The 27,849-nt window shown below is 45.9% G+C and overlaps 2 protein-coding genes across 6 annotated transcripts in view; one reads left to right on the forward strand and one right to left on the reverse strand.

Annotated features, from left to right (window-relative positions):
• Window positions 1-6,657, forward strand: part of COG5 (component of oligomeric golgi complex 5) — a 297,897-nt gene extending 291,240 nt beyond the window's left edge. For all 3 annotated transcript variants that reach the window (XM_049096361.1, XM_035701303.1, XM_049096362.1), the window contains one exon: window positions 5,859-6,657. In XM_049096361.1, coding sequence (XP_048952318.1) covers window positions 5,859-5,973 — 115 coding nt within the window. In that variant the 3' untranslated portion in view covers window positions 5,974-6,657. The remainder of the gene's footprint in view (window positions 1-5,858) is intronic.
• Window positions 6,658-7,057: 400 nt separating this feature from the next.
• Window positions 7,058-27,849, reverse strand: part of HBP1 (HMG-box transcription factor 1) — a 28,501-nt gene continuing 7,709 nt past the window's right edge. For all 3 annotated transcript variants that reach the window (XM_025449358.3, XM_035701304.2, XM_025449359.3), the window contains exons 2-11: window positions 26,508-26,691; window positions 24,060-24,288; window positions 21,096-21,231; window positions 20,612-20,723; window positions 20,415-20,527; window positions 18,070-18,226; window positions 17,216-17,360; window positions 12,179-12,496; window positions 9,334-9,475; window positions 7,058-8,174 (exon numbers count right to left, since the gene is read on the reverse strand). In XM_025449358.3, the coding sequence (XP_025305143.1) occupies window positions 8,157-8,174; window positions 9,334-9,475; window positions 12,179-12,496; window positions 17,216-17,360; window positions 18,070-18,226; window positions 20,415-20,527; window positions 20,612-20,723; window positions 21,096-21,231; window positions 24,060-24,288; window positions 26,508-26,691 (1,554 nt within the window). In that variant the 3' untranslated portion in view covers window positions 7,058-8,156. The remainder of the gene's footprint in view (window positions 8,175-9,333; window positions 9,476-12,178; window positions 12,497-17,215; window positions 17,361-18,069; window positions 18,227-20,414; window positions 20,528-20,611; window positions 20,724-21,095; window positions 21,232-24,059; window positions 24,289-26,507; window positions 26,692-27,849) is intronic.

Raw genomic sequence — 27,849 nt, forward strand, 5'->3', positions numbered from 1 at the left:
ACCTTCGAGCCACCAAACCCACGCCTTGCTGTTCTTGCCTTCTTACTCTGCAGCTTTAGAGTTGACTGCCACTTCCTTCTGGAAACATCGCACTGACCATTTGACTAAAGACATTTTTATCAATGTTCACTATGTGCCAGGCCTGGGGACGTTAAAGCAAACTGAGATGGTCCTGCCTTCCAGAGCTTCCTTGGCACCCCTGTCCACTCCTTCCATTCTAATCTCTCTGGCCACTTTTTCCTTTTTATTCCTCAGTCTACTTTGCAGAATCGTCTTCTGTCCCCTCCTCACACGCCATCATGTCCCACAGCGTGTGTCTGGCTCTTTTTCTTGCCCATTCTGTGTAGGCTTTGGTCCCCCAGGTGAGCTCACCTAGACCCCCGATTCTGGTGACCTCTTCTGTCCTAATGGCTCCCAGGCCCGCGACTCCCCTCGACTGCCCAGGGCCTCGGGCCAGCAGACTGACTGTCACATGTCCCTCCAAGTCTCACACAATTCTCAAGCTCAGAATCTTAAAAACAAATCCTCTTTCTTCTGAAATCCGCTCCTTCTCGCAGACTCCCCGTCTTGGTTGGGGTGTCACCATCACGCCCCAGCCAAGCTAGAAAAACCTCTGCGACATCCTTCAACTCCTCTGGCACCCTTAGTCTCCAAGTGTTCGTCAGTCGTACTTCCTAAGTCGCCCTTGAAGCCACTCTCAGTGCCCCCCCGGGGGTGCTGATGCAGTTGGTGGGGGGACACGGCGCCCCGAGAGCCTCTGCTTGAGCCTCGGTACAGAGTAGAGAGCTGGGTCCCCAGGCCCGAGGGCCTCGTGGGGCCCGGAGCACCCTGTGCGAGCGCAGACGAAGCCTGGTGTCCCCACCACCGCCTCCACCGCCCCCGGGTCCTCAGGGCGGGGACCAGCAGCGGAGCTCATAAGGCCTCCCCGGCAGGCGGGTGGCAGGGCCCGGCCTGCGCTTCTCTGCGCCTGTGACCCTGCCCGCTGTGAGCTCGCGTGGACGGGGCACCGGGTGCTGGCCCTCCTGCCCCGCCCCAGGGCGCCCGCGCGGCTCCCACGGGGGCTTCGTGGGGGCGTCAGGGCAGCGCTCAGCCCCCCACACCCTTGCTGAGAGCGGCTCTCCGTGGCCTCGCCGCAGCGGGGGGAGCGCGGCCGCAGCAGCCGTCCGGCTGCGGGCACATCACAGTCTGTTTGCTTTCGCTTCTCTTGAAAATGTCTCCTGCGTGACTTCATCGCAGTGCTGTTGCTAAGCCCATATTTAGCAGCTGAAAATCAGGCTCAGAAATACTGTCACGCTCTTTCAATCAGGCCTGCCCATCACTCCACACGCGTCTGGTATCAGAACCTTCAAGCCTGGGGCAGAAAACTGAGCCCTCCTTGGGGGGCTCCAAACACCAAGCTCCTGCCACAGCCCAGGCTGTTGGCAAGGAGAGAATCTTTGTCCTAGCGAATGTTCTTTCTTATCTATTATTGCAAAACTAATTTTGTCCCTGCATGCCGAAGCACCGCCAGATGAACTTCTCTCCCCTGTAGATAAACCCAGGGTGAGTATTGCTCTTTAAATGTCAGTACATTTGTTCCAACCTTTGGGGTAGACCCTGTCGTGGGCTCATCTGTCCCCCCCAGCACAGTGTGCTAAGTTGTCATAAATAGGCCACGTCAGGATAGCCACTGCTGCTGAGGAAGTGGCAAATAATGAACTCTCCTCCGCCTGCCTCTCTGCTTCTTTTGACACCAGATGTTTCTCTAGAGCGTGAATGGATACTAGTCACGTAATGGTAGAGTCCGAGTAATCGCGGACTCATGGGGCCAGCTCACTGGGTGTCCCCAGCAGCCCCACACTGGGCAGGCGCCACAGCAGACAGAGGTGCCCCCAGGGGCAGGGCGGCCCGGGGTAGGGTGGGGGTCCTCTGCACCCCCCAGTGAGTTTTCATCAAAGATGAGGACCGGCTCCTCCGCTCCGCAGAAGTGGTAGGATCGGCCTCAAGCTCCTGAGATTGGCCGCAGAGCCGCAGCCCTTCTCAGGGCTGCCCCTCCGGCTCCGCTTTCCCTTGGTCTGTTCGTGCGAACAGCTCCACAGCGTCGTTGACAGGCAGGACCCCTGCCCTCCACCCCGGAGCCCAGGGCGGAACCAGCCCAGCTCCTCTGCCCTTGGGCTGGTCCTGCCCTTCATGATCCTGTTGGTGAGGGCGAGGCTCACTCTCCTGGTGTCCCGTGGCACTAGCTACCTACGGTGTGGGTGCCTGAGACGGGATCCAGCGGGAGGACGGAGCCCAGGGGACGTCAGGGACTAGTTGCCTGTGAGGGCACGTGGTAGGGCTTTCCGTCGTTTCTGTGTTTCATTATGAGGCCCACTGATATTTAGTGCCTGGCAGCAATGAATTCTGTGTTCCCTAAAAACCTCTTGGCCAGTCTGTGTCACACCGAGCAGTGTTGCCATGTTCCCGCAAACCATTCCCCTACTAATTGTGCAATTCCTGTACTACCTTTTTTTCTCCCTCCATAAGGGTAACTTTAACAATCTGCTTATTTTGATTACAAACGAGAGCTGAGACTCTTACATAATGCTTGGCCTGACTTCCAAGAAAGCTGATGTTTTGCTCAAGCAAATGAAGTTATTTAATAATTGCCTGAAAATCTTGCTCTCATCTTATGTGGGAGGGTAGCTTTAATCTGTTTTTCTCCCTGTAGTTCTGATGGTGTTTTTCATGAATACCAAACTAACCAAACTCATTTCTGAACTTTCTTCTACATATCGCGTAGTTTACATAATGTCTTGTCTTTTTGAATGCAAATGAAACTCAGTTGATTTTTATTCATTTATTAGCTAAAATGGATCTAATTCATTCAGTACGGAGAGATCGCAATTTCCGTGAATCTCAGTGCACTAATTCCTTAGACTGATGTATAGACACCATTGTCTCAAAGACAGCCGGAGCCCTCGGGGACTTCTCTTCTGTGTATGAGCCTGCAGGGGCTACATTTTGGGAGTGGAGCGATTGCCCAGGATGCCATAGCAACTCAAAAAGTACTACTAAAAGCAGCAAGATATTTCATAAATAGCTTCATGAAGGTTCAGCTCTGACATGAACTAAGGCATCTCATAAAACATCATTTTCTCAGAGCATTAAATTCCATTTTTCATGTCGCTGCTGCTTTGGAGCATCTGACAGTCACGTTTCTCCTTTATTCTCTTTCTTCTGCACTCTTGTCATTACTTTTCATTACAGTTTATGTTCCTATATTTCTAATTCATTTTTAAAAACTCACGGATCATGCATTTGTCAAGCACTACATCCTGGGGCTGCGTAAGGGAGCAGAACAGCCCCAACCCTCCAAATGAAGTTACATTCTTAAGAGGGAAACTTAGCATGGATCAGATACTTGCAGTCTAACGGGCAGTGAGGTGCAGTGGGATGACGCCCTGATGGAAGTGTCAGCCGCTTGCTGGCTCCCCTGGAGAATCCGAGGCCTCCTGGCAGCCCCGTGGTGGAAGCCTGGTGGGGAGCACAGCATTGGAGCACCTTCTAGGTCCATATGTGTTCCTAGGGGAGCACCAGGTGCTTCCCGGGCAGTCTTAAGTCTTGTCCTGTCATGTAGGGACTCTAACCATATGGCTCAAAATGGGGCCTAGCTCGCAGAGCAAGGCAGGGGAAGGCCCTGCCGGTCCCTCCACACAGCTGACTTAAAGTCGTCATGCCTTGAGCAGAGCAGGGAGCCAGCCTTCAGGAATCCCAAAATGCCGGGTCCCCCTAAGGCATGGCTCTTGATGCAGAAGTCTTAGACCTCTCCACAAATTCTCGGGACTCCAGGTGATTTCTTTGGTGCCACCTGGAGTTAGGAGAGGCTCTGTCCTGGCAAAGAGCTCTGCGGGGAGGACAGCATGGAGCAGCATCCCCAAAGTAAGGAAGAGAACGGAGAAAGACCTAGGGGAACAGGGCTCAGGAAGGAGGGGAGAGTCTCTGTGGTGGGGAGAAGCAGGCCCTTCTGCAGCGCTCCCTTGTTCCTTCCGGAGCGATACACACTCCTTGGGCCTCTCCCCGGGGTCCTCAGGTTGGGCAGGGATCTCAGACGTGGGAACGCGGACACCTGAACTCATGATTTGAAGGGGTTTTGAGGCCACGGCAAAGTATCTAGAACCCGGCAGAAGCACAGGGGGTGGGGGTGGGGGTATGCTGAAGCTGGTGCTCAGTGGGCTCTGAGTGTAGACACCGGCCTCGTGGGATAGTGCGTAGCAGGCACCGGCATCAGTCCCGCTGGCAGGGGTGGGCCCCACCTCCGAGGCGACAGCTGTGACTGTGCACTGCGTGGCAGGATTCAAGTGGAAGCAAAGAGTGGGGGGTGCTAGGTGTGGAAATTAGTAAGGTAGGTTAAGAGGACGTTAGTTAGAGACTTGGGGAGAGGTTAGGGCCCTTTGTTGACACAGGGAATGGTGGGTCAAACACTACCCTGAAGAGTTTTCCCCTAAGTTTCTTTTAGTTTTTTTAATTTAAAAAATGTTGTTTTTTAAGACTTGAGAGGGAGTGTGAGTGGGGGAGTGGCAGAGAGAGGGAGAGAAACGAACTCCCCACTGAGCAAGGAGCCTGATGCAGGGGTAGATCCCACAACCCAGTTTAACTGTCTGAGCCACTCAGGTGCCTGGATAGACTTATTTTTGAGGGCAGGTTTAGGCTCAGAGCATATTTGAGAAGTACAGAGAGTTCCCATCCACCTGCAGCCCCCTCCATGCATTGCCTCCCCTGTTTCCCCCCACCACATCCCCACAGGTGGTCCATTGTTACAGTTGACAAGCCCACCTTGATGTCATCGGCACCCAGGGCCCATGGTTTCCATTAGGGTTCTCTCTAGGTGGTTTAGAGTGCCCTGTTTCTGACAAGCGAGTTTGAGAGCACAAACTGGATAATTCTGCCCAGAACACAAATGGAAACAATCAGGAGGCCTGGGTGGAAATAGGACTGAGGAATGTGTCACAGCCGGCTGTGAAGCGGCTGGCAGGGTGGAGGGCTACGGAGCCAGCGATAATCAACACATCTGACCGAGGGGTCAGTGTGTTCTGTGTTTGGGAGCAAAAAACAGTTAAAAATTACATCTCAGACGAGCTGAGTTTGTGATGTGAGCTGAGCAGTGGTATGAACTTCCATCTTCATAGAAATGTTCTAATCTCAGTGTGCAACTTTTTAAAAATTTTTTATTTATTTATGATAGAGAGAGAGAGAGAGAGAGAGAGAGAGGCAGAGACACAGGCAGAGGAAGAAGCAGGCTCCATGCACCGGGAGCCCGACGTGGGATTCGATCCCGGGTCTGCAGGATCACGCCCTGGGCCAAAGGCAGGCGCCAAACCACTGCGCCACCCAGGGATCCCTCAGGGTGCAACTTTTAACAGGATTGCCAAAATTTTTTGTCAGGGCATAAATAGGCCAATAATGAAAAATTAATCTATTAACCATTCTTTCTGGCTCCATTTAAACAGATCGTTGGTGCAGAGATTAGGAAACTTTCTCCGTAAAGGTCCAGAGAGTAAATACCGTGGGCTTTGCCGTCTGAGGCCTCTGCGGCTGCGGTGGACGCCAGGCCGCGCCCAGAGCTCATTCAGGACGGCACAGCCTTCACCTGGCTTAGCGCCCGGCGGTGCGGGAGCCCCCTTCCCCCCACCCCCCCAGCGCACCCCGAGCTGGCCTCTGCGCGGCGCGGGGCGCCCCCTCGTGGCTCCGGGGGGAGGGGAAGGGCAGGAGCAGGGCGGCCGAGCCTCTGCCCCGAGTCCGAGGCCGGGAACCACGCTGCAGGCTGGCGGCCACTTAGCTCGCCGGGACCGCGACCTCCAAGTGCTTTCCTGTATTTTTTGACACTTTGTTTTTTTCAGGGGCGCTCTGGAAGCTTACGTTCAATCTGTAAGAAGTAGAGAAGGCAAAGAATTTGCACCAGTTTATCCCATCATGGTTCAGCTGCTTCAGAAAGCCACATCTGCCCTCCAGTAACACCGGGTCGGTCGCCTCCCTTCTGCGCGAACCCAGACCAGGTTGGCAGTTGGCCTAAGAAACACACTCTGAGAACCAGCCACCGTCCACTACTGCAGGAATGTAATCGAGCTCTCCGGATTCCCGTCTTCTGCCTCCCTCTTTAGCTCCTCTCCCTTAAGTAGCGTAAACCGTCCAAATAGATTCGTTCCCACCTTCAAACTCCGTGGACCTGATTTTTCCAAGATAGCCAACATTTTTCTTTCCTCCTTTCAGGCTTTTTCTATGAGAGTAGCTAAAATTTCTTTTCCATTACATAAGATTCCCCCTGTATGTGTACACATCCTAACTCGTCACTACTTTTTAAGGGATCTGATCAAGTTATAAATTGCTCCCAATTAACCTTTGTTCCCCCCCCCCCAGGTCATTGGACAACCCCGTGGTTTCCAAATTTGACTTCACGCTAGAGTGAGTCACTGGTGGAAAGCTTTCGAAAATTCTAATGCCCGATTTGCACCCTATATTGCCATGTCCACGGGTAGGAGCCAGGCTTGTTTTTACAGACGTCCACGGGCATTTCTCTAATACGCAGCGACGTCTGGGAACCACCGGTATATCCCAGAGCTAAGGCGCAGGGTCATATGTTGTTTAAGTACGTCCTACCGTATCTATTTTAATAAAGACAGAGCAAGGCTGTCTTTTGTACTCTGCGTGTCATTTTATTAAAAGCAGACTTTGGGGGCTGTTTAACTTTGTAGTAGAGATGTCGAGTTAAATTGTTAAAAACAATTTTTAGTCTACAAAGAGTCTTACAAATAGATAATCTAGATCCTTGTCTATTGCCCGTGACCTGTCACTAACATTTTTTAAGATTTTTATTTGTTCATGAGACAGAGAGCGCGGGAGCTCAGGGAGCCTGATGCAGGATCCGATTCTGGGACTCCAGGATCACGCCCTGGGCCGAAGGCGGCGCTAAACCGCTGAGCTATGAGGGCTGCCCAACATTTTGTTTTTAATGTTTAAAAACCCCATCAGCCACTTCTTAATATATTTTCCACGCCCTGCACCTGTTTAGACCTAAAATTCAGTCAAGTTCAGTCAGAAGTCAGAGATAAACAATTTTCTTTCATTTTATTTGAAATAATATACAAGAATAGAGTGTGCAAAATTCAGGGGCAGCATCATGAAGAGGTGTAAGGAACTGAGATCAGTTTTACAGCTGTGATTCCTACCCAGAAACACCACTTGGTAAGTAACATGAAAAGCCATGATTGTAGCTCAGAGCAGAAGCAGCTGTCTTGCCGCGTGTTGGCAACGTGCTCTCACCTCAGACAGCTGGAGGAAAAGTAAAGTGCGCGTGTTGCACCGCAGTAAGTGCAAAGTCTGCCCCCACCATAAACATATGATGACAAACAAGATATTTAAGATATGTGGCTGAGGAGATACAGAACACAAAGTTAAAAAATACAATGGTGTCAACTGTTAATAGCACCATTACAGTGACTATATCCCAATGCTATTAACGACCTCGACCTGGGCCCGCACCGGGCCTCGCCGGAAGCAATGGATGGGCCTGCCTCGCGTGCCCGGGGGCTGGGGAGCGTGCCCGGGGAGGGGCCTGCAGCAGGCGGCCCTCCTCAGGGCACTGCCGCCATCCACCTGCCGCGTGCTCCGGGAGCCTCGTGGCACCGGCCCCACTAAGAGCTCCCATGTTTGGCACAGATGCTGGGCCATGCGGTGGTCGCTCAGGGAAAGGCCGGCTCCCAGCTGTTTCATTCCACTATGTGTACAATACAGATTAATAAGCAGTAAGGAGCCAACGTATAGACAGCAGTTACATATTTTTAAATTCCCCTTTTGTACAATTTAAAATAAAACATGTATACACTCTCCTCTCTTTCTACTGTACTTTAGCACCACAGGATATCAATTTTCAAGCCTATATTACCTGATAGACATATATGAAGTTTGGAAGAAAAATAAGGCAATTTGGTTTACAATGTTGATAGTTTTAGCTTACTTAATGCTCTAATGGAGAAAGCAAATCCTCACTCATATTATTAAATCATTTCAAGACTCAATGCTATCAGTATCTTATGGTCACACGAATTCAGGACAAATGGTGACACCTCGATCTTCTTACGTCCCTCCGTCAACAGTCAGTGTTTATGCAACTATAGACTTTAGAACATAAGCATCCTGGCTTAATGCTGCTGTGAGCCCTGTGGAGACAGAATTAAAACAGCGAATGTTTACAAATCAATCCACAGTAATTCGACAAATGAAAGCAAAGATGGATAACAGAATGTTTATAAACTTGCTACTTAAAAAAGATCACTTTCTCCAATGGGATGATTTTTAAAAGTGTGCTAACACCTGCCAGCTCAAACATCCAGAAAACGTATGAAAATGGTCAGAAGAGATGGATTAGCAGGAGCAGAAAAGCAAGGGGATCCAGGCCAAGTCTCACCACGCACAAGTCTAAGGTAATACAGAACTTTGGAAAACCAGCGGAGCCCCCTCTTCTATGGGAGTCTGCCTACCATCTACTTCTTTACAAGAAAATCTTAATAAATATAAGCAAGTGTGAGCTGCGTGTTACTCTAAAAAAGATAACACGCATAAATGTATACAGAATGAGCGGAAGGCATCCTTGGCCAGCCCTCCCCCTGCAAAGGATGGATGTCTTCCTCTTAGTTTTTAAACGGTGTTCCAAACTGAGCTACTCTCTTCTATCGTGAAGTTTCCCTCGTAATTAATCTAAAAATACAACTTAAAAGTCGCTAGCCTAACGGAAACGTTCTAAGAATCAAGTCCATCCAAGGCTGCGTTATCATGGTGTGAATTCATTACAAGTCTCTTCCTGGGCCTATTTCTCTCCTTCCTGAGGTTTTAATCTAGGAATTCTGTGCCAGTGTCCAAAGGCCCCACAAAGCTTAATGTGTCCCATCTTCCTTGGGCCCTGCCCAGTTACGGGATGAAAGGCTGCTGGGCTGGGCCATCCCAAGACTAGAAAGGTTTTGTACTGTGCTGCTGAGTTGTTTACACTGATCTTCCAACCCAACTAAAAATAATACCATTCCAAAATTATTTTTCCACCTCAGCATTTCTGGATAAACCTTCTTAAGCATACTGGACATTTCTTTCCATGCTAAGAGTAAAGAGCACTTCATGCTTAAAAAAAAAAACAGAAAGAAAGAAAAGAAAGAAGGCAGCCTGCCTCATAGGATGGTGTAAAAACATTATATGTTATGAAATATAAAAAGGCTGAGCAAGAGCCTCGCTACCACCTTTTAAAGGTTAATAAGCATTGCTGCATGTGCCAGTACAGTTATGTGGAGAAGTCAGGGTCTTTTTGAGCAATTAGTTGTTGAAACCTACTGAATTGGTTCTTTTCCTTTTCCAACAGTCAGGATTTAGGCGTTTCTGTTCTTCAGCCAAAGCCTTAGCTTCTAACGTATACATCCTTCTCTCTTCGTTCTTCATTTTCTTCCACCTGTCACCGAGGATCACGCTTATGGCTCTGTAAAATAAACACGGACACCACACTGAAGGCCAGAGCTTCTCTTAGATGCATGTCCAGTGCTGCTACCTCGGGAAGAGATGGAAAGTCAAAAGAAAAAAAGACCAGAATCTTGTCCAACAGAGAGAGGGAAAAGGTCAAGGCTATAGTAGTCATTTCCAGTAAAATCTCAAGTCCCATGGGCCCTTTCATCATAATTTTGGCAGTTAAGGCCTCCTGGAATAGTGCCAGTACTTCCAGTTGTCCAAGGACATCCAAAATGGCTAAGAATTCAATGTCCTACAGAGCTTAAAGGAAAAAGTATTTCAGAGAAATGGTTTAAGTTACCACTGGCTCTATCCTGGCACATCAGTTTCCAAGATGCTGAAGACAGCAAGGCAGACAGCGTTCAGTATCAGCAGCATAAGGTACGAGGAGCTACTCTTGCTTTCTCTTTGTGCCCACAACCCATCAAATACTTAGGATTAAAGCCTCATCTATTCATGCAACCACAGCGAAACTGTGGCGGCGTTAACTATGTGCACCGTACCCTTCCCCTCCTAAGACAAAGCCGAGGTGCTTTCTGTACTTGGGGAGACCGGATAAACTCAAAGGGAAAGAAGCCTCACTGGATAAAACACATCATGACAGAAATCTGAAGCTATTTTAAAACCATACAGTCTCATCCAGAACATGCAGGCAGAAAGCATTTCCCTTCTTTTGTTTTTTGTTTTTTGGCATTTCCCTTCTGTGAGGAGCTTTTAACCATGAACGCCACTGACATAAAATAAAAGGTCAAAGACGCTGCGCAAGGTGTACACGAGGGCAGTGCCTGACGTGAAAGTGAGAGCTGAGCATCTGAGCCTCAAGAGGAAGCACAGCTCTACTGAGTAACAGGAAATTCCGTGTGTAGTATACGTACATATGTATATATATTTTTCCAGTATGTTGATGCAATTAAATGCTGTATTGCATCTTCTTTTATTAAAATGGAAACTAATTTTTACAGCTTCTGAGTTAAAGGTACCACCTAACAGTTGACACATTCACCAAATTGGTAAGAAACATTTAGTAGGGATCAATTCCCAAATCAGAGGTGCAGTTGGTTTGAGAAGTTTCTCTTTTTAAAATGTAAATACTTAAAAATTTAGCTCACAACACCAGACTGGCAGTTGCCAGAGGCTGGGGGTGGGGTGGGGTGGACGAGATAGGTGAAGGGGGTCAGAAGGTACAAACTGCCCGTTATAAAATAAGCTTTGGGGCTGTAGGGTGCTGTACGGGACTACAGTTCATACCGCTGTATCGTGCATGTGAAAGTTGCAAAGAGTAGCTGTTAAAAGTTCTCGTTAAAAGAAAAATTTGTACCTGTGTAGTGACGGATGAGAACTAGGCTTCCTGTGGGGAGAGTTTCACAGTATCTACAAACATCAAATCATTAGCTGACCTGAAACTATGTCCATTCCCTCTCCGTCTATCAGTTAAGCTCCTAAGACATTGAAACTTGAGTTCAAAACTCAATTATTTTATGTGGGTAATCATTTGGCTTTTCTCATGATGTCAAGGAAAACAGTACTTTTGATTTTCAGGGAACCAGGAAAACTGGAAGATGTAATTTTAGTACATAGAGAATTAGGCTGGTCTGATAGGGAGTGAGCAGCGGATGCTCGCTGAGAGGGTAAGCAAACAGTAGAAAGGACTAGAGTCAGTTTTATCCCTGGGTTCTAACTGAGGACACCTCTAAGTTTAGCCTTTGGCAGTTTATAATAATTTCCACATTTGTCGAAAGACTACAAATTGCCTCTGCCTGCACATTCCATAGTATGACACAGATGTAAGGACATCCTTGGGATCTGACACAAACTTTTCTATAAAGATGCAACAGTTAGTTGTTAGAACTGTGTCTTCCGGGGCCCCCGGGCGGCTCAGTGGTTGAGCGTCTTGCCTTTGGTTCAGGGCGTGACCCCGGAACCCCAGGACTGAGTCCCACATCGGGCCCCCCGCAGGGAGGCTGCCTCTCCCTCTGTGTTCCTGCCTCAGTTTCATGAATAAAATCTTTAAAAAAAAACAAGTCTTCCAACAGGCAAACAAACATTTAATATTATTTTAGAAGGCAGATCCTTAGGTAACCGGATTCTCTCTAGGTATTATAAAATATTTACCCATGACCCTAAAAATTCCACTTAACCTTTTATTTTTTTTTTTGAAAGATTTTATTTATTTATTCATGAGAGACACAGAGAGAGAGGCAGAGACACAGGCAGAGGGAGAAGCAGGCTCCCTGCGGGGAGCCCGATATGGGACTTGATCCCGGGTGGGTTTCCAGGATCAGGCCCTGGGCTGAAGGTAGGCACTAAGCGGCTGAGCCACCCAGGATCCCCCCACTTAACCTTTTAAAGTCAACCTAAGAAAACAATTCAATAATAAAAGGTACTGGAGGGGGGCACCTGGGAGGCTCAGTCGATTAAGCCTCTTCCTTGGGCTCAGGTCATGATCTCAGGGTGCTGGGATCCAGCCCCGCACTGGGCTCCCTGCTCAGCGGGAGTGTCCGCATCTCCCTCTGCTTGTGCTCTCTCTCTCTCTCAATCTCTCTCTCTCATTCAAATAAACGAATAAAATCTTTAATAATAAACAAAACCTACTGGAGGGCGAGTTTACTTCATTATCCCAGTTGCTGTGAAACTGCACTGAAGTGTTATTTGTTAGAATCAGAAATACCACTTTTACCTGTTATCTTTCCCTGGATACATCTGAGTATATTCAACTCTGTATTTTTTGGCAAAAAGCATGAAGGCATTCATTGGTCTTTTGCACTTGTTAGGAGAGGTGGCACTCACAGTCCCTGAGCTGTGGTTTTTGACAGCTTTAGCATACAAGGAATTGGAAGAGAGCTGTGAGGATCCTGGCGAGCCACAGCTTTTACTGAGTCCAGATCTTGCAAAGTCTTGACCTCCGGGCCCTCCACAAGACAAAGACGCACGACGCTGACGAGCCATACTACTTAACACATAGACTGCAGAAGAATCCATAGGTGTGAAGTCATAGCTAAAAAAAAAAAAATTATTAACATGGTTTTAATTCAATTTAATTAATTTGTAAAAAACAAGAGAAGAAAAAAACCTTAAAACATCTGATTGGAAACTTGAGCACATGTAATGTTAACCAACCCTACTTTTAACAACTTCGTCACCAATAGCTGCTTCTAAGACGAAAGCTTGTATATGCATTGACTAAACTTATTTTTTTTTAAATCTGCAGAGAATACAAAGTTAAAAAGAAAACTTCAAGCCCCCCATAAGAATGTTAAAATCCACGCACTTTATTCATAGCAAGTACCTCCTCCAGATCCCACACAACCCACTTAATTACTACTTTAGATTCACTTTAACAAATTTGATAATCGGATTTCTTGGCCTGCAGAAGCCTAAATAAAGCTAGAGAATTAAAATGGAGTGGCAGGCACATACCAGGACTAAGGACTATTGTCTTGCTACACAAGACAAAGTGTTGGGAAGGAAAAGTCAAAACTGTTGAATGCAGCTAAAGAACTTAAAAGTCTTTGTTTAGGTCAAAGCGTTCATATAAACGTCCACCACCCCTAGAGGCCAACCATTAGAACACAACTTGGTACCTTAAAAGCAAAAGCTCACACCTATCAGTCGAGGCCACATTCTGGGGAGTATACTCAGCTTAACATCGGCATGGAAACAAGCCATATCCACATTCTCTCGTTTATTTTCCCAACAAGCTTGCTTAGGGAGTATCCTTACCTTCTCTATATAAAGAAACAGGCCAAGAAAGGAACAAGTACCATTCACCCAAGGCCCCGGGTCTGGGCGTCCCCAGGGCCCTAGGTCTCCTCACCAACACCTTCACCCCGGCTGACCTCAGGGTGAACAAACAATAACCAAATTAACTGAAAATACTACCTGAAAAAGTAGAGCTAATGGAGCCGACAACCTAAAGATTACACCTGTCAAAAGATTTCTTTTGTTCCAAATGTGTTAACGCCTACTGCTTACACTTTTTATCTTAACAGAAAAACCTTTTATTCTAAATCAGCCCCTACTCTCTCCCTGAAAGAGAAATTCTGGTAATACGTCACAACAGGTTGACGTCAGCTACAGGAATAGTAGGTACGTGCCTGAAGGTGAAGCGGCAGGAGATCGAAGTAGTCCGGGCACAGGGGCGGCCGGGGCTTCGCGCAGGAGGCCCGGGCCACGCACCGCACACGATAAAAGTGGCTTCTACCAACTACCAAGCACACAATGCCTGGCTTTTTAAAGCTATGACGTAAAACGAATGTAAATGTGACTCCAAAATCGCCTCATCAATGCTCAGCCTGCTTAGCGTAACGTCGGGCCTCCGTCCAACAGGTTTTGCTCTCCTCGAGCCCCTCCCGTATGTAATTTAGAAAAAGAGCAAAACCGAACCAGCATGATAAATGAACCGGGCACAAACTCATTAATCTCCACCAAAGGAAGTATTTGATTACAGTTGGAAATCCAAGATTCCACGAGAGAGAGCAGCGTGTGCGGCACGGAAATCGGACACCACCATCTAGTGGTACAAGCAGAACCAGCCGTCCAGCCCCGCGGGACACTACGTCCTGTACTGGAGGTATTTAATCAGAGACATTCAGGACTTGGACACGACGGCAGCGTTCAGCTCCCACACGGAAGGTCTCCCCGCGGGCAACCTCCCGCCCACGGGCCCTTCCCGCGGCCGCCGCTCGCTCCCCGCGGGGGCAGCCCCGCAGCCCAGGCCACGGGCCGCCGGGCCCACGCCGACCGGGTCTCCCTCGGCGCTGGGTCACCGTCGCCGTCGCCGTCACCGTCGCCGTCGCCGTGCGGCTTCCGAGGGGCCGCCGAAAAGCCCCGTGACGGCCCCCGCCCCCGGCCCCGGCCCCGGCCCACCCGAAGCTCGAAGCTCGGTGGGGCCCGGCGCCCTCCCGCCGCGGGCACCCTGGGTCCCTGGCACCCACGTCAGGCTCTCTAATACTTGGCGACTAACTGAAAAGGTACAAAGGTAAGTTCTGGAGGGCGTGACCCTGCGAGACCTTCCTGGGGCCGAGCCCGCCCCGCCCCGCCCCCCCCCCTCCCCCCCGGGCACGACTTGGCGGCTCCGCGAAGCGCGAAGGGCGGAGCCTCAGTGACCCCGCAGCGACGGCGGGACCCGGACCCTCACACCGCGGACCCCCCCCCGCCCCCCGGGCAGCGAGCCCGACGCCTGCGTCCCCGCACAGAAAGGCCCGACACACGAGGGCCGGCGCCTCCGGCCTCCGCTCCTGGGAACCTCGGGGCGCCCCGGGCCGCTGCTCCCCGCCTTGGCGGCCTCCCCGGGCAGCACGTCCGGAACCTGCCGCGGCCGCGGGCGCCGCCGAAAGCGTGGGAGCGGGCGCCCCGCCTTCAGGGCCTCTCCCGGGGCGGCCCCCCGCCCACTCGTGAGGAGCGGGGAGGCGGGAGTCGCCGTGTCGCCGCAAGAAAACGCGAGCACCGTCCAGGGCCACCCCGGGGGTGCGTGCCACGCCGGGAACCCCGCACGGGAAGCCGCCACCGCGGAGAGCAGGAGAGCAGGGGGCAGTCCTCCCCGCCTGAAGGAAAGCTGCGCGCGCCACCGTGGGGTTCCTCGGCCACCCCAGGAAGCCAGCCTCCTGAACGGCCTGTCATCCCTTTACTTTTACAATGATGTCATCATAAAAAATAGTAAGTCACTCACGGACACAACAGAAACCGAGCAGCGCTAAGCGGCAGCACGTCGGGGGAGGCGGCCTGCCACCCTCACCAGGCGGCCGCCGCGTCTGGGTAGGGTTCCAAGGACCATTCTCATCACTTCCACAACAGGTAAGAGTGGCTCACGGTGCCCACACTGTGCGCTACTAACAACATGGTTTACCCCGCACACTGCTTTCCCCTGGGGGAAAAGACCAGCGTGGGATTTGGGTACGTGCAAGGCAAACAGCCTACGGGACAAGCTCCCAGGAAAAGCCTGGTGCTGGGCGTCCAGCAGCTTCCCTGGCAGATGCCCTGTCATACCTGTTGGCACCACTCCCTGCTGAGACGTCAGAGCGTGCTGTGTGACTTCACTGGGACAAGAGTTCTGGAAGCCTGACTTCCTCCAGACTTCACCCCATGCGCCTTTCACTTTTTGTGATTTTGCTTCGTATCCTTTCACTATAAGAAACCTTAGGCCTAAGTGTGACTACGTGCCAAATCCTGTGAGTCATCCTAATACCACTGAACCTGGGGTGGTCCTGGGGATCCCCAGCGTAACTGCATAATGTGTATTCTGTATACTATGTAAAAATTATGTTACTAGATTTATCATTTTATTAGGTGTATCTCTGAAGAACATCTGATCCCAGAAAAACAAAGGAATGATACTTTATATTTCTGAGACTAATCTTACTTAACATTACTTTGAAAATTGACCCATGTTCACAACGTATGACTATGGCTCATTCATCTTCCGCTTGTAAAAAGAATTCCATTGTATGATTGTATCACAATTTGTGTGTTCACTGCAGCGGATGAAGACTGTGCCGTTCCCATGTTCCCACTATGCTGAGCAACACAGCCATGACCTTATTTACATGTCTCCTGGTGCGTGTGTGTAAGGATCTACTTCTCTAGGGTACACATACTTCTCTAGGTGCAACTATTACTGACATTCAGTGATGTAGGATAAAGCCAAATCATCTTCCCAAGTTCTTCTATCTCTAGAATATGCTCACCAAAATGTGAGAGGATCACTGACCTATACACCCTAAGAATGTTTAGAGGTTCGGACCTTCAAACTGTCTCGTTTCTCTATAATTTTTAAAAGAACAGTGTTCATGAGGGATATAATCAAATAGCATTTAGACTTTAATCTGCAGATGTTTATTGCGCATATAACCTGTGCCAGGGCCTGTGCTAAGTTAAGTTGCTTTTTAAAAAGAATAGCCTCACATATCCTTTTGAAATAAAAGTATATTAACGTTATATTTTATTATGTGACAATTATCTTAAAGAAAAAATGAGTCTTAAAATCCCAAATACCTACAGATGGACTTTCTCTGGGTAATTTCTGGGCATAGGTAACCAACGGCCCCAGTCTGCCAGGCCTGCGGAGCTTCCCGAGATGCGGGCCTTTCGGTGCTAACACCAGAAAAGTTGCTACAGCCAGAGAGCTGATCAGATCAGCCTCGAGTGTCAGGACACGTGGGTACTTGCTCGGTTCTACCACTTGCTAGCAAGGTGAACTCAGGAAAAATCACTTCCCTCTTTAAGGTTTTCCAAATGTCAAGTTTTTGCTATTTTTACTATTTGTTAATTCACTCAACTGATGCCCTTGATTGAAATGAATATTAAAGACACCGTTAAGGAAAGAAAAGGGTTAACAGTTAACAACAGAAAACCACTATTAAGAGACTTATGGCCTGGTGAAAACCACTGGCCAGATACTGAAATTTATTATTTATAAAACTACCAAAGCTGATCTGTTTAGTTCTTGGTCACATTGAACATGCAGCATTTTCCCTCACCTAATAACCAAATATTTTATGAACTCACAGTTTTCCTATATGACTACTCTGTATAAAGCTCCCCTTGAACTATTATTTTACTTTAATTACCTAGTATTTTTTAATTGTCTATATACTTCCTCTAAGTAGTCCTTTAATAATTCTCAAATCTTGTAGGTTTACCCTCCTGAATACTGACTTAGCAATCATTACAGAGATCAAAGGTAAACATAACAGGAAAAAAAAGAACCCAATATTACCTTTTAAATGTATCAAAAACACCTGAATCATCAAAATTAATGGCATCGGGGTGTCCAGGAGGTAGACATACATCACCAATATGAATCTCACAACATGGAATGCCATGCTGTACCACAGTCAAGCTTGGATAAAACGATGACCAACCTAAAATTAAATCAAACAGCAGTTACGTAAAGGATGGGGATGGATAGAAGGAACCCTAATTATTTATTCTATGAGAGACCTATCACTTCTGAACCTTAAAAACAAAAAGTTATTAGTTAAGTCCCAGCAGATTTTTATCATGTCCTTATCTTTGCCACAAAGCAAGGCCAAGTATTTTCTTCAAGCAAGCAAAAGCTCTCCAAAACTAGTTTAATTCAGCATTTGATTAATATACAGATTCTATCGATCGGCACTTCCAGCAATTCACAAGATACTGGTAGATGATGATGACTGAGACCATGAGTAGAGCCTCTGAATTACTATTTTTAACACAGAGTTGTTATAATAGATTTTGGAAAAGTGATTCAGGTATATAGCATATTTGGTGATCATAAACCAAAATGCAATTACCAGAATACTCCATTCCCCAAACTATACCAAGATAACAGAGAGCTGCTTATATAGTGTGCTACCCAACTCTAAGAGCTCCTACCCACGGAAGTTAGAGCCCCACCTGACTCCTGCTAAGACACGTACGCATCATTAGGTCTTATGATACGGCACGTCCTATGGTAGTTCTCTCTAGCTGGAAAGAAGTATGACCTTCAAGGTTTTTTTTCTTAATCATCAAAGAATTATGCCATAAGACAGTTACAGATTTAAGAAGCTTTCTTTAAAAAGTTACTATAAATTCAAATTGAAGCCCTACCTTTATTTTTAACATAGAAAGGGTGGTCCAGCTTACACTCTACAGTAAGTAAGCCATCTTCCACTGTACCAGGATCAAAAGTCAACTTCAGTACAGACTCGCCAAATGATACACTTTCTTCATGTGATAACAACTTTAGACCATCAGAACCATAGCCCTGAAAATACATGCAGAGAGTGAACAAACAGGCAATGTTTAATTCAACACACAGTGAAGTTCCTATCACACGTCAGACTGGGAAAGGTGAAAACAGACAAGACGGGGATACTCTGTCTGTAAAGTCCGGACCCTCCACCCGGTGCTGCAGAAAGGCACACCCAGCGTCACCGCAGTGGGAAGCAGACTGGAACGAGCTCTTCAAGGGGACGACAAATGACACTAATGGACTCGAGTGAAGGGAGCTATAGACTCTAATAAGACACTAGGAAGGACTTTCAGTTCCCAGCAGGACTGGGATTTAAAGGAAGGAAACCCAGAAAGCAGAAGAACAGGCCTCAGTACCAGGAACAGTGGAAACCAGCTAAAACATACAGGACAGTTGAGAGCGGAGGCAGAGAAGCCTGCCAAGCAGGGGCCGGTCCGTAAGGAGAGGAGCCTTGGCGACGGAGGGAGCGCTCAAACTTTCCTCTGACGGCACCGCAGGGCGATGCAAGTATTTTCACCAACAACTGTCAATTTTAAGAAGATGATAAAGTCTGCACAATAAAAGGTGCCTCCGGTATTCATGTCTTTGCAGACACGACAAGAGAAACCCCCGAGTCTGACGCTGACAGGTGCCGCGGCCGCAGAACTGGGGGAATTTTAACCCAAAAATACTAAGCAGTCGGCACATGCCAGGTACTGGGTTCTGAACACACATCACCTCCACGCGATCCCCCCTTCAATTCACAGAAAAACAAAGACCAGCACGCCACCGGCTAGCTTCGGTACACAGCCCTTCTTACACGAGCGCGTGAAGAAGGCATGAAGGAGACAAGCGTGACGGCAACACGTCTTTAGGGAAATAGAACCGATCCACAAGATTTGAAGGGAGGAGGGGAATGGTCAACTTCTTGGTTCTTACTCTGCCAGTCAAGAAGGCTAACGTGTTTAGAAGGGAGAGAAAGGCCAGGCAGGGGAAGGAGAAGGGGAGTCCAGTCGGGGTTATACTACAGCTGAGTATAAAGAACTGATCTTCGTGCGCAGATGTCCAACGTGCAGGCGAGGCCTACAGCCGTGTGTGTGTAAATGAAGTTACAGAATCTTCTCACTCTTACAGCTGCCAAGACCTCCAAACAAATCCAATCTCATTCTACAGATCGAGAAGCCAACTAGCAGGAAGAGTGGGGTCGACAATCCGCCCGACATAGTTACACAGAGAGTGTCTGCAAGAACCAGAAACACCCCGGGTCTCCCGCCTCCGAGACCAGAACGCCTTCCACAGGCCCACCGAGGAGCCCTGCTGAGCGTCTCCGCAGACACCACCAAGGGGCAGAACCTTCTCTCACACTCAGCGCCATGGGCAGACGAGGCACCGGCCGCAGGAACAGAGACAGCCGAGACCCGGAGCCCTGCCATGCTGCACAAATCAAGAGAAGACAACACACGGTGTCAAATGTTGCAAGGATGGCAAACAGAGCAAGAAGTCTCTCAAGAAATCAGAATTAAGCTAGCGACCTTTGAGACAACTTGAGTAGAGCAGTAGAGGCGGAAGTCAGCCTAGGAGAGAGTAACAGCAAGAAGGAGAAACTGAAGGCAGTCGAATCAGGACTATTTTTCTCTAGACTCAACAGTAAGTAACAGCAGGATCCAAACAGGAATTTTAAATAGGCACACTTCACATGCCCAAATTCTCCGCCTACAGCGGAGACGGAGAAATTAAAGATTTCAAAGATTAAGATTTTAAAGATATCAACCGACATTTATCCTACTGCTTCCTACTAGTGCTTTTGCTTATCGATTTTGAAAATGCCAGTATTTTATCGTGTCACTTAAAAAGTAACAATATAATCAACTCTCAATTATCCATTTGGGAATTAACCACTTTGCAAATTACCTAAGATAAACCCTTGGTTCCTTTGTTCATTTTATTTCAAATGCCAGTTTGGTTTCCCCCAACCTAAAACGTACAAAAAGAACTGAGAAATACATCTCTTTCCCTCGTGAGAAAGCATAATTGCAAAGGTAAACCCGAAGTCCCTGCCGCTCTCCGTCTGGCTAAGCTGGAACGGAGTCACAAAACCTCTACCTAAAATGTAAGATGTCGCGTAAATATCAAAGTAAATGGAGACTACTCCTACTGATTCATAATAAGCCTAGGTTTCCTTCTGAAAGATTTGGAACAGTTTTCTGAATTTTAAATCAACCTTGTGAGTGCCCACTTGGAGATCTTCCTCATTATCACAGCCTTCGGTTCTAGCAAAATCTTCAACATCTTGCCATTCCTTATTGCTTCCCTTATGAAAGCACAGTCGTGTGCCTGAAGTAGAAAACAAAAACAAATATTAGGTACATGCCTAGCATGCTACACAAGTCGGCTGTAAAAACTCAAGCATTCTTTCACCTTTCAGAAAACAGTGCCAGGCGGTTGAAGGCCAGGAGTTGCACCAGCCCAAATCATCATCATCGGAGAGGGAGGACATGCAGAAAATGCCAGATTCTGACTCACTATTTGCCTATGGAGAAAAACAGCAGAAACTTTTTTATTTTGTAACATATTTTGTTCATATCTGTCTTTATCTCAAGGCCTCAGGCTCTCTCTCCCCACAAGTAGATAACTTTAAGCACTATAAACTTAGGTAAAAATACTCCTTTGAAAACTAAAGTTTCTAGAAGTTTTAGTTCAGTGCATGTTCCCACTGGTAACAAACTTTCCCAACAGTTGGTAGAGCTGTAAGTAAAGTAAAATCGAATCCAGACCACTGGCAGAACAATGAGACGACTTCCCAGCTGTAAGTGCTTCAAAAGTACTTCTGAGAAAAGGAAAGTTAACATATTTCAACTGTTGTGCAAACTCCGTAACAATTTACTCTCATGAATAAACTCACCCTTTCGTGTCCGACTGCTGTTTCCTCCTTCCAGTGCTGAGGGAAGGCTGGCTCGCTCTTAGACGAGGACACGGGTGGAGGGCGTGCATAGGAATGTAAACTTTTGCTAGTAGCTATGATGTGTACAGGAGATGATCTAAAATAAGGAAGCAGTTTTAACCATAAAGCAGAGGTCCTTAAAGTAGATCTTTCCTTCTGATGAAAAGAACTTCATATTCCTAATACCAGTGTTATCACATATAAGACACCTACGGAAAAACACTAGTAAAGACATCAAGATTTCATTTGCAATCTGCTACTCCTTAACTTTTTTTTAATGCTATCCTTAACTTCTTATCCAAGCCCTCTTCACACATTTTAAATACCATTCTTTTTTCATATTTATGTATTTTAAATTCCAAATTATACTTTCCTTTATTCACTCATTTTTATATCAGTAAGTACATATAAACATGCATATTCTCATTCACGAAGGATCATCTGCAAGGCTCCCTGTCTATTTCTCTCCTACTTTCACACAATCAGTATGAACAGGGGCCCTAAGCTGAATGCGACCAACGCGGACCCTCTATCTACCAACCACCTGTCACTGGGCCGATAAAATGAACAACCTAAGGCTAAAATGCTTAAACTTACTATAGCAGAAAGCAGCCTCTTTGCAACTTCTTGTAACTGGACACCACTTCTTGTTTTCTGATACAAACTTGTTGCAAAGCATATACTCATAAGGCTGGTTATTATTCCCTGAGATCACCTTTTAAAAAGGTCAGGGATTCCTGGGCAGGGTACCAGTAAGCAGCATGTCCAGTCAGGGTGAGTAGCACCACGCACTGAGCCCACGAGTTGGGAAAGCAGCAGAGAGGAAGACCACAGGCTCTAGGAGACCAACCCGCCCGAGGCCTCACATCAGGACAGTTCTCGGAGATGCCAACTAGGAAGGGATCTGGTCCACAAGAGAGGAAAGTGTACGCATGTCTGTACTGACCCTCGTAGTTAAAGGAGGAGGGGCATCTCATTTTCCAATCCTTCCCTTATTTATTCCCTGAGAAATTTTATTAGCCCCTCAATTTTTATTTTATCCTCATTAACACTTTTTCATTATGCCTTTGCAGAAGTTACTTTTTGATAAGGGTCTACTGAACTATGCTTTCATGTTCAGAGCACTTCTTAAATAAAAACCCCTCAAAAGTTTTGAAGGATTTTATTAGCACACTTTCCAACCAATTTTGGATTTCAAAATATGAATATTAAATGTTTCATCTTTGCCACATTTCTTCCTTTTATTAAACATTTAGACCTTTAGGAAGTATTAGAGAATGGCCAAACTGCTAAAACATCCTCAAGTATACCCTGGCTTCCCGACTAATTAAAGAAAAGGGGTTTATTTATTCTTCTGTTGAACCACTTAAGGAGAAGTAACAACATAACATTCTGAAACAAATACAGTCTAAATTTTCTGTAAAAATTAACATGCCAAACATGTCTACAACACCAACACCACTGGTCTCCTCTGTCCCTCTACCTGCGCAGGGGTAATATAAACTGGACCTGTCCTCAGCCCCTTGGTACTGCACAGTTACAACCTCAGACATCCAGAGCTCACTAAATCCATTTAACATGCTACGAGAAGTTGCAATGAGCAGCCCCTGACAGTGTCAGCAGACAGGCGAGACAGCAGAGCAGGACTCCTGGACTCTCCTAGTAAGGAGAGAAGCGCAGAAAATGCTGCAGAATACGTTTATATCTTCAGGGAGATACTCCTTTAGTTATGTTTTTATATCAATTACCTTTCTGAGGCTCTACTCAACTTTCCATGAACTACATTATTAATTCTCTTAAGTTTGTGCTAAAAAAATGTTATCTCTAAACTAGGAAAAAGAAAGTCCAACTGAAAAATCAGAGTCTGCTTTTTTTAATTGTACATGAATTTTTAGCTTTTTGACTACTTTTTCTTTCTGGGAAATTTTCATGAATTAAACTGAAAGATTCAGTTAACTAAACTAAATTTGCCCTAATCAAGACCAATATCCTGAACAGAAGGAAAACATAATTTCATGGGGTGCAAGAAAACCAGGGCTTCACATATTAAAGTTTATTTTGTAGCAAAGAACTACAGTAAGTTAGAAGCACTACCAAAATTCAATTATTCCTCTATCATCTTGAATGGACTACAGTCTGTCTACCCACCTGAGTAGAAATATGGGCAATTGTGTCCTCTACAAACTATCATATTTAGCTAGGTCTTTTTACTTAATTTTCTAATTTTAGGGATAATTAATGAAAAGTTATCCACTTAGGTCTCTAGGAATTTTAGTTCAAAGCTTCCACAATTTTCACAGCACAACAACTCATTTGCGGAAACTGTGGTCTGAATATAAGAAACAGTGGTTTTTTTTTTTCCAATAGGAGTCCACTTTTATTAAATTCCATATTTTAACATTAGCAATTATAGTTTTCACTAATAGGTAAATAACATAAGGTCACATACACTGTGGAAGAAAATAAACCTAGACCAAAAGAAGCCAAACTCCAGGCTGTTAAGTTTTAAAATAAAACATTTATTATACCTACAGTTTCTGAGACAAGTATAATTTTCAATTCTATAATCATAAATATATAATAAAGGTGTATCTTGGTCTGGATTTATTTTTTGATGACTTTAATACATTTACAAATATTTTTGACTCTGCAGTCCTCAGATCACTTTTATCTACTTCTAAAAGTATGAAATCAAAAAAAAAATAAAATAAAATAAAAGTATGAAATCATATTAGGTGAAAAAGCTCTGCAATCATTACAGAACAGAAAATTTAATTCTAATGACTTTACTTAAATTCTAATTTCAGTAAACCCCCTCATTAAATGGTTAATAGCATTATTACTTTTCAAACTAGGAAAAAAAAAAAAAACCCAGCTCCTTGTAATGATAGAAGTTTGCAATAAAAATATAGGCAGTGTTCCCACCTGTTGTAGAATGAGCACTGCATAAGCGGACTTTGTGGACTGGTGGCGATATTTGCTAATTCTGTTAGCCAATCCACCTCATTTTCACCGTAAGTATTTTCTGATATGTCTGAGGTATTTTGGTTCCAAGATGGTCTTGGATATTCTTGATGTGAAACATCTGAACTTAGCTGATATATGGCAGATTGGGTAGGATCACTTTGAACAGCCTGAAGTTCAGGAAGGTCATCTGCAAATAAACATACTCAAAATTATAAAAAGGAAATTGCTAATACAGGGAATAATGTTATAATTACAGCTAGAAGTGAAGTCCTTAAATCTAATTAATTTTGCAAAAAGAAAAATGCAAATTCGAAATGTTTTCTTGAATAAAACAAAGTTCAATCTAAAAAATGACACCTTCTATATTCAAGGGTCAACAGAGCCTGATGGGAAATAGACTGAATGGATGTAAATGTACTAATGACTTGTAATTACCACACCTGTTCTCAGACCGGAAAAACAAAGTTTGTGTTTTCTCTTTTTTTTTTTATAGTTCACCTGGGATTAGTCCATATACCACCAAGACATTTTCAGCTTAACGTGTTAATGAGGAAAAAGGCATCTCACATATACACAGATGTACTTACTCTGACACTTTGTTACCGTTATGGAAGGTTACTGCAATAATGGGAACACTTTTTAAAGAGGAGATCGACAGGTCATATGATAAAGTTTTAGGTGCTACTTATTCTTTTTTTGTTGTTTTTTAAAGATGTATTTATTTATTTATTCGTGAGAGACACACAGGGAGAGGCAGAGGGACAGAGGGAGAACCCTCCTGGAAGGGAGCCTGATGTGGGACTCGATTTCCGGACTGGGATCACGCCCTGAGACAAAGGCAGATGCTCAACCACAAAGCCACCCAGGTGTCCTGAGGTGCTACTTATTCAACTTAATCTATGCTAAATTATTTCTTTTGAGCGAGAAATTCTGAACAGTTACAATAGTAACTGTTGATTATGTTTTCCTAAAGGTCTGTTTCCAAGGCTCATGCATTCATCATGGTTATAAACACGGAGGAAGGCTGAGCTCTAAAAAAATATTTAAAAAAATAAACAGGAGGGGAGAAAAATCATCTTGCCAGCTTTAAAACAACTTTGTAAAACACCTACAACAAACCACAGATCCCCTGGGTCCCCTCAGCATGTAAGTCAGGAAATCCTTCTAGCCTTGGGAGTTCTGGCCAGCTGTTACCATGTGGGTACAGACGCAGAATTCCTGTTCGGGCAAATATCTCAGGACGGCCTATTAAATGTCTTACTTCTAAGGACTGATTCAAGACATCCATTCAGAAAACAGACAAGAAGGTGTCTCCTTCACCAAGCAACTGAAAAACACCATACCGACCCCATCTAACTGCACCCTGTAACTGTCGTGCTGGGGGAGCCCTTCCCCTTCCCTCACCGCTGACAACCTTCTCAAGCCAGCACTTCAAGTTTCTGTATGTAAAGGGTCCGTTTGTCTCTCAAGCTCCGGAAAATAACTGCTTTAAAACTGAAGCAGTAAGGAGCGGTATGAGTTTTGGCACCCCTGGGCCCTAACTGCTAGGCCTCCATTTCCTCCAGAAACTAAAGTGCCCTGGTGGACAGTGGACCACCCAGACACACGGGCGCTCTGTGCTCCACAGCACCCACCACTCAGTGAGACTCCCAGGGGCCAGCAACCCCTTGGCGTTTATGTAGGCCATGTCTCAAGACCTGAGCATCTCCAAATTCCCAAAGAGCTTTGCAGTACGTGGTCCCCTCTGCTTTATCATTTGCAAAGTGAGGGTAATCTGGGCTGGGGGGTGGAGGGGGTGGTGAACCTCTTGGAAAGCTGCATACTAAATGCAGACAGAGCCAAGCTGAGAAGCAGGGCAGCAAGTCCAGGTCACTCGGTGGCGGGGGGGGGCTCTTCAACACCAACCTTCTGGCAATATGATTCCAAGTCCTACGTTCACAAACCTACACACTGCCATGGGCCGAACATCCCTGGAGAAGCCTGGTGGCGGTGAAAACCACAGATGTCAGATCACCCAGGTTCAAGGGTCCACTGTCCCTCACCCATCACAGCAACAAACCGGCCATGAGGGGGTCAGGGATGGAGAAGAGGAACGCCAAACATTTACTAAGCTCATGCGTGTTTCAAAAGTCACGAGTCACACAGAGGATTTTCCTGAGGTGCAGCCCGACCTTTACCCATAACAGTGGTTTAGTTTGATAATTTGTAAATGAGTCGCAATGAGAACCATAAATAGCCCAAAGTCACATTGGTTTTAAGTAATATTTTACAAGCAGTAACGATGGAACACTGAAAACTCCTCAGGTACACAAACTTCACGTACTCAAGCAGTTTAAGAGGTGGAGAAGCTGACTTAACATAAAAATATGAATCTCAGATTCCTCAACAACTTTTAATTTTGTTTACCAAGCTCCATGTGCTCATCACAGGAGTTGTACCCGGGTGAGGACGGCAGGTTTTCATTACACTGCAGCAGCTCCAGTGAGTCGTTCATTCCTGACGCTCGCTTGTCCATCACCAGTAGGAGTTTCTGCACCGCATTAGGCATCTGATTTGTCTTCACTTCCCACACCATGTTATGGTGCCCCGACTGCAAATAAAAATAATAAAGACCAAAATGTCAAGTCATGTGATCCAGAGATTACAGAAGTATTAAATCCAACAGAGACTCAGAATGCTGTATCTTTAACTTAATCATGTTGCCATCTGTATCCCCCTCAAATCCTTCAGACCAGGGACTCCCTGATTTCTTGGGCTACAACCATGTAGTCAGCACTAAATCATACCCAGATACCAAAGGATTCAGATCTTAAATTTATAAAAGTCTTTTATTAAAAAAATAATAGCACCGCTATATATTTTTTTATTTCTTTAGTAGTTCTGAGACCCAAATATAGAGACCAAGGAAGCCATTTTTCAACTTGTATCTTCACATTTAAAAAAAAAAAAAAACACGGGGATCCCTGGGTGGCTCAGCGGTTTAGCGCCTGCCTTTGGCCCAGGGCGCGATCCTGGAGACCCGGGATCAAATCCCGCATCGGGCTCCCGGCATGGAGCCTGCTTCTCCCTCTGCCTGTGTCTCTGCCTCTCTCTCTCTCTCTCTCTCTCTCTCTCTCTATCATAAATAAATAAATAAATCTTAAAAAAAATTTTTAACAAACTTTCCTGAAATAAAAAAAAAAAAAAACCCTGAGGAAATATTCTATTTTTTCTTTTTTTTAAGATTTTATTTATTTATTCATGAGAGACAGAGAGAGAGAGAAAGAGAGGAAGAGACATAGGCAGAGGGAGAAGCAGGCTCCATGCAGGAAGCCTGACGTGGGACTCGATCCCGGGTCTCCAGGATCACACCCTGGGCTGAAGGCGGCGCTAAACCGAAGCCACCCGGGCTGCCCATTTTTTCTCATTTTTGAAGATTCTATTTCAATTTCTCTATTTACCAACTGTTATTTTGTTTTCTCGTCTTCTGAAAGTAAAGTTTAATACACTTAAAATAACATTCTCTGAAAGACATTGAAGAGTTTCTTAAAATGGCCATATATTATCCTTCTCAAAAAAATTAAAATGCTTTGTTTCTTTATGAAAATTTGGTACCTAGCCATCATAAAGAGACCTGTCCTTCTGAATAACATATTTCTAGAAAGATGAATAATAATCATAGGAAATTTAAACAAATAGCAAATCTATTCCTTTTAAGGCTACAAAGTTATCACAAGGAAGAAAATAACATAGGATTAATATACCTAAA

Source organism: Canis lupus, chromosome 18, assembly GCF_003254725.2.
Source record: "Canis lupus dingo isolate Sandy chromosome 18, ASM325472v2, whole genome shotgun sequence".
Classification (NCBI taxonomy): Eukaryota; Metazoa; Chordata; class Mammalia; order Carnivora; family Canidae; genus Canis; species Canis lupus.